The sequence below is a fragment of the Bombus vancouverensis genome, chromosome 10 (assembly GCF_051014615.1).
Source record: "Bombus vancouverensis nearcticus chromosome 10, iyBomVanc1_principal, whole genome shotgun sequence".
In the NCBI taxonomy this organism is placed as follows: Eukaryota; Metazoa; Arthropoda; class Insecta; order Hymenoptera; family Apidae; genus Bombus; species Bombus vancouverensis.
In genome coordinates this window covers 14361461-14373675 of record NC_134920.1, presented here as the reverse complement: position 1 = coordinate 14373675, position 12215 = coordinate 14361461, and the positions used below count along the sequence as shown (strand labels likewise).

The window sequence follows — 12215 nt, the reverse complement described above, 5'->3', positions numbered from 1 at the left end:
ACGATAGAAGCGAGTGTTTTCTTGCTTACGAATGAAATATTTGTCGCGTATTTGATTAACGAAAGTGAGACGTTTACGAGAAGCGAAGTTGATCGATTTTCGCTTCTGACAGACTCGTATCGTCGATCGCTCGTCGATCGTCATTTAAGATACGAAAGATGAAATTACATAGCGGGCAAGGTGGTGGCGTTTGAACAAACGTCGGTCACAACCCATTCGGTGTTTCATTGTCGGACGCAAAAGTCAGCCACGCGAAACTCGGTACGCATAGCAATCTGCCGGTGTTTGCCAATTTCAATGCAAATATAGCAGATCTTCCCCACCTATGCAAACGTATCACCAGCCTCTAACCTATTGGCCTTGCTCGAACGCGGTGTGTTTGCTCTCACTGGAGATTACAAGACTCGGTTACAGCGAATCTGGCGAATATGCTTCTGCAGCTTAACACCGGCACTTGAAAATCTTCAGTTTGCTCATACAGAGTGAAAGTTGTTACGCGATTGCATGATTACGCGATTACACGAAACGTAATGCTTGTAACGCGTACCGACACTTGTGGATAAGCGTAAACATTCGAGTATAATGCACGATATCGCTGTCGCGCATATGTCGATGAATTTTCTACGCGATGTAATTGAACGCGCGACTAGATCGCAAAAACATTGGTTTTCGAATAATTAGATCGAACGGAATAACCGATGATAGATAGCGAGTTTTATCTTTAACGATAAATTCACACTTTCATAGCATCCTTCCTGTTTCTTTATCCGAGAGTCAATTTGATTCTTCGCGAAGAGATTATTGCGCAGAACACTGTGCATTCTTTGTTACGACTTTTCGAAACTTTGTTTCAACGGTTTTAAAAAATTAATAAACGATAGGGTAGAGAAAGTAAAGTAAAGTAGAGTAGAGAAAGAATTATGAAAATTGTTAGAAATTGTGAGCTTTTTAACAATCAAGATATTATCGATGTTACGTATTCGTTGTATCGTTTACGATATTACTTTTGTTCATGGATGAATTTGAAACTATTTAAAATGTATTTTTTGAATTATTGGTCAACGTAAACTCTGATAAGGATTAAACCGACCTTTTCGTCCATTTGCCAAGGGTATTAATTGGCCATCCTCGCGTCGCCAGGTGATGTTAGGTGCCGGTGATCCCGTCGCTTCGCAGTGCAAAGTCACTTTACTGCCTTCTGGTACCACCATGTCTGTGCTCGTTGAATAGTCCAGAATATTTGGAGGAACTTGAAAAAATAAAGGTAGATGGAATTGTCACGCGTGATACTATTACATCTGCGTCATACAATACAAATTATGCGAGACTTAAAATACTTTATCGAATCTTGAAATGATCGTGGCGAATGCGAAGAAAAATCCTCGGCTTAGAGCGACGTATAACGATACATTTCATACAATTATTGGAAGAAGCAATTTAGAACATTCATCTAACAAAATCGGACATTTAATACGTTGCGCGTTACAACTAATACTAGGAATTTACAAACTGAAATATAGAGATAATAGTACTTTTCGATTTATATCGATAATGATTATTTAAAGAAAACTTTGAACTCTTTCCTTCGACTCTTTAAACGAATAATTTATTTTTGAACAGAAAAACGACACGACGTAAAGAGTAAAATAATAGTTTCTCATAAATTAAAATTAATAATTGATTTCGTGAAACCTTCTGGAGAGCTACGAAGAAGGAAAATAAAAATTTCACGAACAGATCAATGTTATCGCTTTTAACGTTAATTCAAAGATCTCGTATTATATTAAACGTTCTATCGACATATCGATACATTATATTAAAAACATTTAAATTCTCTGGATCTATGCACTATTTTTAATAATAATACGCGCGTTAAATGCGACGATAACTTGGAAATCTTTTGACTTTGAAATAGCTCCCGCGCTTATAATATCGTAGCTTCTCTCTAGTTGCAAAATACGTCTGACAATAAACGATCCGTTTCCCTTTGCGACCTATTTCTCACTGCTATGCATTATATCCCTCTTTTCCACTCTGACAACTTACACGTTGCCAAGTCATATCCTGTTTCCAGTGCGCGTCATATCACAAATTGCGTTGAAGAAAAAATTTCCCCGATTAACCGAAGATTATAGTTTTATCGCTAATATTGTTTCAGCCCCTTGAATTATACGGCAATCTGTTTCCGCTGAAAAGATAAAAGACTAACCACTCTTAGAAAAATGTACTCGTTATCCGGATATGGCAATAAAGTAATTTTATATATAGAAGATGATGTAAAAGTTGTAGGTTTACTTGATACAAACTAAATCAAATAACATTTAACCGAGTATCTTACGAATTTAAATACATTTTCCTCACACTGGACGAAACAACGACGAAATTGTTGCACAGCAAGAGTCAGGTTTAAGGAATTTTAATTTCCATATCTTTTTCTGTAACAGCCGCGCGATTTGTTCACGCAATTGGGGTATTTTACAGAGTGCACGACTTTATTACGTATTTATTATTTTATCGCGTAAATTAAAATTGGCCATATCTATATTTTTAACGTAAAAAGGATGTTAGATTTTTGACACGGTTTACGATTGTTGCGGTTTGATACCGTGCATGGACGGCACTTAGTATCGTTTAGGGGGTTTTTTTTTTAGAGTTTCGCGCCTAGCTCTCAATCCTCTACGTATGCATCGTAAAGCAGAAATTCCAAAGGGTCAGTTTGTAACGGTAAAAGTTTGGAGAATTTCTCCGCCGCGATGTCGCTAAAAAGTAGCCGCCACTCATCACCGCGGAAAATTGCCCACCCCTAGATAGGAGCTCGTGGGAAGGGAGAAAGCGACCTATACAAGACACGCTGATTGGTAATTTGATTTCGTGAAAACTAGCCAATCAACGTGTATTAATAATTAATAAGGCAACGTCAAGCGGAACGAGGACTTGCCGGGACAGAGAGAAACAAAGCTGTCCAATATAAAACATTTATATAAAATTCTCCGTGATGATATCATTTAACAAAGATATCAAGAAAAATACATTTTTTAACGTGTATATAGATTTGTATCGACGATAACATTGCACGAAAAACATTTATCTTCCTGTACAAGATAATCAGAGGAAAAAATACATTTACATCGTAATAAAAAAGTATCGTTAATTTCTAATAATTAATACCAAAAGTTCCATCTAAATTTACAAAAAACAACGATTGTCTCTAACAAACGCGTATGTTTCAAGAGGTTAATAATTAAAAGTTACGTTCGACCGATAAAAATAAACGTATCGTATTTATCCTGGTTATGTTAAAATTTGTAAAAGTTTAAAAAGATCCCCGCGATAATTTATAACAACTAGTTAAAAACGTCGGGTTTAAAATTATTTTGTTTATTCGCAGTGAGTATTCTTTGTACGTTCGTGGAACAGAAAATTGTCATCTCTGTGATATTCGCGACAAAAGAAATCGGAATTTCGGTCAAAGGGTAAGCACACAACCCGCGCGCGCACAGAAGGCTTCTTCGAACATTCGTGCCATTCGAGCTGACGTATCCTTTTAAATCTACGTGCAGACGTATATCCAAGATAAGAAGTATGAACTCGCGATTACGTTTGCTTCGTAATTCGGTTTCCAACAGTTACGATACCTATAGAAACGTAGCAAATTTCATTTAGAATCGTACGAGTCGATCTATGGAACAGCTGCGAGTTTATCGCTTAAACGAATAAATTTCTTTCATAATACTGAAGCTTCTTTTGTCTCGATGCTCGTAATTTCGCCTGCAGAGAATTCAGATTTATTAGCATCGCTATCTTAATTTCAAGTAGTCGTAAATTATTCTTTATAATTCCGAGTCATGATTCTACCATCGCATTCCACGTCTCCACCTTTGTCGAGTACCGACATTGTGCCGGAGAGAACGTTTGATACTTTTACAAGCGCAGTTTCTAGCTTTGTATTGTACATTTTGTATCGTTTCTCGTAACGGGGTCAGCAGGTGTTTTGCGGAAATAAAATTGCAACCTGTTTTCAGTTTACGAAACATAAATTCAGATTTATCAGCGGTAATGATCTGTTACGTCGGATCATAAACATACGTGTCTACGTGATTCGTTTTACGATATTGGACGATGTATCGTCGGTAAAACGTTTAGCATTATCGCAGTAATAGTAACGGTACTTCTGTATTTTACCAATTTATTTCATGGTTAAATAGATAACAATTTTTAGGATAACAGGACTCGTTTCGTGCACGAAGAAACATTCAAGGGAATATATGTTAAATTTATTATTTTTTATAATTAGTCTCCTTTTTTTTTTGTGAGTGTATAATATAAAAATATATATGAAGTGAAACCAGTAAATACGAACCTCCAGATATACGCGTATAAACGATAAATTCGCAATTTTCAAAGATCGTATAACGAAGAAAACGTACGAAAATCGTTGCAAAGGTGCGAAATCGTCCGGTCCACCGGTTATTTCTACAAGTTGACATCACACTGACCCCGTGTCATCCAACATCGCATTAGGTCATGCGTGACGTCCCGCATACAAGGAGATCCGAATCTCCATCGCCTCTGTTCTTGCGTGACTACGTGTTTGTATTTAATCGAGAATTATTAATTAATACACGAGAGAATGTTTTCTTTCGGCGTTTGAAGAGCCATACAAGCGCGTTCATAAAACCGTAACACCTTTTAGCCTTGTATCTAGATAATCATCGTACATGCGGAGATTTGCTTGCTATTACGTAAATTTATGTGATTGGTGTGTGTATCGCGTAAGGGGCGGGCTTTTCCAAAAAGAAAAAAAGAGAAAGATATAGGAACGTAGAACCAGCAACTTGATACGGCACGTTCCGAGGGAAGAGTAAATTTGAAAGTATAGAAACGCGTAAAACTAGTAACTTGATACGGCACATGTCGAGGAAAGAGTAAATCTAAAAATATAGAAGCGCGTAGAACTAGCAAGATAATACAGCAAATTTCCGGAATAAGTTAGAAAAATAAATTAAAAGGATAAATTAAAATAAATGTAAAGTATACGCATATATTATATATTAAAGATTAATTATTTATTAAAATTTACCTTTAATATCATTCTGAGGTATTTAGAATTTATGATATCGAAGCGTTCATACAAGTAAGAAGAAAGTCATATAGAATAGCGAGATAGATTTTTATGAATTATTTATCAATTATATTTGGTGTCCACACAGACTGGTTGACGTTAATAATTATAATATTACAGCTATTATAATACAGCTTGATAATTTTACTTTTTTACCTAATATTTAAACGAATAAACATGTTTCTGGTTATACAGTGATTACTATACATTACTGTACCGTATACTGTACGATATATATGTATGTATAAGGTATTACGTACGAGATGTATTATGTAAGCGTATTATATAGAGTAAAAATGAAAATTGTAAAGTCAATATCGCGTTGAAATACCATGATAACGCGTAATCTTCGCTTTCTCATTTCTTTTCATCGTCCATGTTATTATCGTGTCGTACTACTTGGCCAGACATCAATTTTGTTATCACCCAGCGGTACTGTTTAGCACCGGAGCGTCATAAGCTTCGAGCGAACACGTGTCAGCCTCGCTACGTAAAACGAAACACAACGAGATTCATAAAATGACAAACGGGGAAATCAATCGGTGTTCCATTCGGTGGCCGGAAATTCGTGTTCGCGTGTACATACGGTCGGCGTTCCCGTATTTTCGAAGCGATAAATCTATCCCTCTCTCATTCGCATTCCGTTTACGGAACGAGTTTCACCGGTTGTCGTAACACTTAACGCAACAATAACGTGCCCCCGAGTTACACTCAACGCCGTCCACGCCGGCTAAGTATATCTGTTCAGCCATAAATTCTACTACGTCGTACGCGCATTCGTTCATACGGCGCGTATATTACACGGACGGGAGTAAAATACACGGCGGATAACTCCGTGCATTCGCGTAAGCGAAGAGACCGTACGATACGCGTAATAAAGAGGAGAACGATAACGGTAACCGACGCAGCTACAACATCAACGGAGACAAAATCGTAACGGATCCCCGTGAATCTCCTCTGGCCCCGAGACTTCCAGTTGGAACAATTAAAATCCGGCTCTTTTAACTTGACCTCCGTGTGTCTCCTGTCCAACGGGGTGACTCTTCAAACCCCAAACGCACCGCCGTTTACTTTTGTCGACAACGGAAACGGGCTTTGCATTTAGCTTGCCATTTGCGGAACCGAGAGTTCCTACGTTGGATCGTTTCCATGTACCGAACTTGTTCATAGACAGACAAGTCCTTTATGTCCTATCGTTTTTTTACATTTCTACGGAATTTGTAGGATTCGGCGGTTCGTACTTTTTGCCGGCGATTAACCGTTGCGGTTAAATTAAACGAGATGCGTTTCAATTCTTTGGTGAATTTTACTTTTTTATATCGCGTTATATACGCATAGAGTAGCATAGAGTAGCAGATAAAAATTTCAGGAAACCGAATAGGTGGCTGTTATCGGTAGACCGCGGGTATTTCTTCAAATTCATATTTTTACGACTACAGTTAAACAGATGGAATCTAACTAATGTAATTAGAGATTTGTTTGATATATTAAATATAGCAATATAACGACGTGTAATTCGCCTTGGATATTTCACATGTACATACATTCTTCTACATCGTGCGTGCTGATAGATCTTTATGTACCGAAGATTGGTTTTCATTTAATCGTTTCCAAGGAATTTAGAAGAGGAGAACACACTTTGTCTATTATCGTCGATTAGGCTGTATAGCTAGACGGTTCGAGATAAAGAAACAAATGCGAATTAACGTAAAAATGAATTCACCGATTAACAATTTGAAAGCGGATTCAGCATTAAAAATGTAATAGGTCGGAAGTCAATTTTCTCTGGGATCTATCTAAAGCGAAAGCGCACACTCGCGTATCATAGACGGATATACGATATTATAAATACACATGCATCGAGCAACTAGACATCTCGCTATCTTCCATTCGCCTATGTCGATTATAGGCGCGCTGACTCTCTCCTCCGTTCTTTCTTTCCAGCTTGCTTTTCCTCCCAGAGCGTCGAATAAACGCGTCCCTGGCGAGTAATGTCTTACCGGATTCGCCTACATGCGAATCGGCCGGAAGCTAGTGCGGTTAGCAGGGAAAGGAGAGAACAGGTGGAGGGCGAAGGGTCGTTCGGGGGATGAAGTCGATTTTATTCCGCCCTACGGCCGGAACTCGATTTGCGGTTGAGTACCCGTATGGGTGATGCTGAATTGGCGGGTCAAAGCCACCCGGTTAGTCTATCGATGCCCTCCCACTTGTACGCTATCCCCGTTCACTCTGCCGTTCTACCACTCTCTTCCTCCCCGCGTTCGTTTCCCTCGCAGTGCTCACGAAACGTCCATACGCTCGTTCCAACTCGTACGCTTACCCTCTAACCTTACGGTGACGTACACGCGCTGTTTGAAACCCGCTGGCTACCTAACACCTGCTAACTCGATGCGATCGAATTAGATACGGAGACACGCGGTACTCCGTCGAAACGGCGAAAGCCAACGCGCGAAGGAAGCGCGTTCGAGATTAACGTACAGCTTCGCGTTTAGTTTCCCGATGCTACCTCCGATCCCGCCATGCCAGTCGTAACGACGGTTTCGTGATATTTACTCGCAGTTTGAACGTTGCTTTTTCCAGATGGTGTGATGCTTTCGCCGTCAAAGATTAAGCGAGAATGACGTTTGCAAGTGGTTGCTTTGGCACACGGAAGTCCGCTAGCTTCCACTTTTGTTCCCATCGCTAGGTTGTATTTAGATGGATTTAGTTGAATCCATGGCCGATGATCGAGCCAATTTCGTTTTATAATAATCGTAACAAAAGTATTGGTTAATATACAGTATTTTTAGTTTAATATAAGATCGACAAATTTAAATCCTGATTGTTTACCACCGTTTACATCTTGAACAACTTTAGCTATGATATTTACGATTATAATTCCCTATTTCCGCTATATGATAGGAAAATTTACTCGCGAAATGCTATTGTTTTAGAAGCGACAAAATTGGTTAGTCAGTTGGATAGAACGATAACAGGAAAATATAGCGTAGCTACAATTCCGGGCTGTAAATATGAAATATTCGCATAGGCCGGTATTGATACGGATGATCAAGCATTTGAAAGTTAATGTGGGACGTAACGGCAAAATGTAACTAAAAAATTAGAATTTATACGCAACGCGACGTAAGAGGGATCGAAACGGACAAGTAACTACCGGCGCACGAACAACCTCGAATTGTTACGTGTATAATGGGAAAATATATGGCGAATATTTAAAGTTACAGAGTTATTTTACTCTTATCGTAAACGTAATTGACATTGCTCTGGGTTATTCAACGGAGCCCCGAAGAATTACTCCTATTCACCTAACGATCTAAATATAGAATGGCTATTCCGTTTAGCTACAGCGATCGTCTTTGTCAGTTCAAAACGCTATAAATGCGTCTCTGGTGTGACGATATATTTCTTCATCTTCGGATTAATACGTTTGACCATCTGCGGTAACGTAATATATTCGTAACAAAGAAGCTTCCAATTACGCGTTCAATTACGAAAAGTATATTCCCGTCTGACTAATATGTTGGCTTTGTGTCAATCCCTCTTAAATATTTCCGTAGCATTCACTAACGAAGATAAGCGTGTAATCGATCAATCAAGTACAAACGATTTAAATAGAAAATCGAAAATTTTATTTATCGGAGCTTTTATTTGCAGACAAAATGTAGAATGTATTTATACGAATACGTCGTTTTGCGACGTTCTACGGCAAGCTAGGCGATAAATAGCTTTTATCGAAAAAGATCAACCAACTGAATCGATCTGAATCTGTTTCGTTTATTTCATTTCTCTTTCGTTTTCGATACGACGGTACAGTCGTTTCGCCGAAGACACTTTATAGCCCACTTTCGTTATGGATTAAAGTGAATTCGATGGAGAGTGAAAAGGTAGACGAGATACGACACCAAAAGTGCCATCGATATGGCATTTTTGGCTATATTTGGCTTCTCGATGGTAATAAATGGCAAAAAATACGATGTAACAGGTTATAGTATACTTAACCGATAGTTAATCATTGGTAATTTTTTATAACTGATAATTTCCATAAATATATGATATACAAATCATTAATCGTAGCAAAAGTACGCATTTTTTTAATAACATTTTTTGTATCTAAACACGCTTATTTCGATAAGGTAACGCTGTAACATAAGTTGACATGTTTGGTTTATATAGAAAATTTTGACTTTCTTTTTTTTTTTTATTAACATCAAACGAAGTAGCTACATAACGTTAAGATTGTTATTTGCTTTTTATCGACTGAGTATTAGATGTAGCGGTATGGTAATTACACTGGCCTGTCTGAAATGAAATTAAAAGAACAAAATGATTTATTTATAAAGTTTCAAAGAGGGATTGAGCGATTCGATTACGATAAACTAGTTGAGCAGGCTACTTGCGAGACTTGATTCGTAATGGCGAAGTAAGATTCGCGATAAAGATAGACTCCAGGGAAATTAGACTATCTGCTCTAAACAAAAACGCAAATCGGGATATATGTTCCCCTATATATTCGATCATTATTCGGCGATCAAAAGAAACAAATATAGCGAGACTTAACTTTGCGGAAAAATATTTGAAATTCGTTATCTTGGCGTGGTGCTAGAATACGTCAAGCGGTTTAATGAGATACGTAAAAGATACGTACAAGTATCGAGTAACGTATAGTTGTAAATGTAAAATCTTCAATTACGCGTGTGATAAATTACCGTATGTCTCAGAGTCGAATAATCCAAGTTTGTGAATGCGATGTACGAGTAAAATTAACCAAAAGACGTAACTATTGTACGCGTAACGTCTAAGAAGTTTAGAACTGCTTGTACATAATCTATATTCGACGACCTCTTTCTTAGGACTTAATGTAACCTCTCTCTCTCTCTCTCTTAGGACTTAATGTAACGTTTTATATGCATCATAATATCGAGACTGTTCTCGGATTTAATTAACGGCTGATGGAATTTTCTTTGAGAAGGATTTCCTCGATATATCTCGCGAAGGAACATCTTTGAAACTGTGTTGTATCCTTAAAACGAAGCTGATGACAAGGGCGAAAAGCACAGCACGATCCGCGTATAATTTATAATCGTTAACAAGGGAATTTTTCTCCGGCCATTATCCCTTTTGTCTAGGGGGCGAGCTAGGTCTGTTAGTTCGAAAGCAACTTCTTGCATCCTGCATCAATCTGAATCTGGCTCGTTTATTCTGTGCCGTGCTTCCATCGCTTCTACACTCGCCGGAATTCACCCTTTTCCAGCGTAACCGAGGCGGTAGCTTCGTGAAACGTCCTTCCTACCGATCACACTGACATTTCGTGCCAGCCCGGCTAGGATTGAAACCAGATGGTTGAAAAAGTGCCGTTCACTGAACGATCACCGCAACCCGAGCGTGGCTTAATTTCGATGCGTAAAGCGAACGATCGTTCGATACTTTCGCGTGCGCCACTGGACATGGCATGTACAAAAATAAAGGATTCGTTATTGAGTCCGAACGATATTGTAACCTGTGCAGCGGACTACCACGCGGGACAGCGTCTAATAAATTTCCCTCGAATAAAGGGTCTCAGTTAAGTTCCGTTCTATCTGCACGAGGAAGCTAGCGACAACGCAAGAAAAAAGTAATAGCTTTTTATAGAACAGCCGTTTGTTTCCATTATCAAAATTGGACGGTTGGTGTACATACGACTGATTAGCTTAATTGCACGCGATAACAGAAAATGTGACAAGTTATTACTCACCGATAAAAGTTTGGTAGCTTTTACCGGATGGTATCGTTCGCATGTGATATTCCTTTTCGTAATTACGTAATTGGTTATGTTTGGCTAAAAATATATGTACACAATCTTTTTCTACCGCATATTCAGCGTGTTTCGTTTCTCCTCGTCTCTTCTCGTTTTAAAATACCTAATATGGAAAAAAACTCCTGTCTTCCATTTGATTAAATCGTTAACCGTAAATTTTATGTACCTCACTGTTGTTGCCGTTGTTGTTGTTGTTATCGTTATTCGAAGTCGCATCAACTGCAAGGTTATTAATTGCAGACACGCGAGACTTACAGTTTTGGGTGGATTCCGAATCGCTGGAAACCAGTAGAAACCGCGCTGAAATAAACACGATACAACTACGAATATCGACGGAGTCGCAGAGGTGCCGACTGAGACTAGGAATTCGGACCAAAGACTCTCCGGTAATTGTTAAAACGATACTTGTAAAATGTTAGCTTTTAGTTTCGTTCTCTTTCGCGTCTCTTATTGAGATAGATACATCTTATGTACGTTTGATTCTCTACCCAATTACAATATGTATATATAATAAAATAATAAAATAATAAAATATAAATTTAAGTAAAACACGAGTGTCTCGAGATACGAATGAGACGACATGAGACGTATAGAAGAGAGCCATTTAGTCGTAGATTATGAACACAGTAACATAAATAACCGTCATGTGGAAGGAACGCTTCGGCCGTAAATAAAGCTTCGTTACGTAAAGAGCGACGTGTTCGATTTTTATTTATGAGCAAATATAACATTTGGATAAAACATTATCACGGTTGGATCTAAATCTCGATACAAGAGAAAACGTGACTCTTAAGTTAATTTGAAAAGATATTTCTAAACATCGTCGGTAAAAATTCGTTCTGTCGAAAACTACGTGTAATCGTCTTTTTTTTTTTATAAACGTAGAACAAATTTGTAATTGCAAGCGATGGCAAAGGTGGTCGAATTTTGTATTTCTGTCATAGTAAGAAAGGTTCTTTGATAGTTTGAACGCAGTATGACGTGGATAATATTCGTCGTAATATTAAAATTAACAAATTACCATGCAGTTTTGAATTTTCAAACGAAAAATAGTTTCTTTCCGTTTGCTGTTACTTGGCAGTATACCTATGCGAGAACCACTTGCAATCACGGAAAAAGGAACTACATCCTCGGCAGAGCTAAACTCTATTGCGGCCAGAATACAGAAACGAAGCACTTTATCACATATAAAATATGCAACTTACAAGTTTGATGCTACCAGCAAGCTGGATATTCCCACAAGAAGATTATAAAAGTGACATGAGCAAGTTAGTTTCTATATTTCGTGAACAACTAGTT

General features: G+C 38.1%; 1 protein-coding gene across 1 annotated transcript in view; it reads right to left on the bottom strand.

Annotated features, from left to right (window-relative positions):
* The window catches only part of LOC117165263 (lachesin), a 254566-nt gene that overhangs the window by 20259 nt on the left and 222092 nt on the right, over window positions 1-12215 (bottom strand). The window contains exon 4 of the mRNA XM_076622194.1: window positions 1091-1249. Within this exon, the coding sequence (XP_076478309.1) occupies window positions 1091-1249 (159 nt within the window). The remainder of the gene's footprint in view (window positions 1-1090; window positions 1250-12215) is intronic.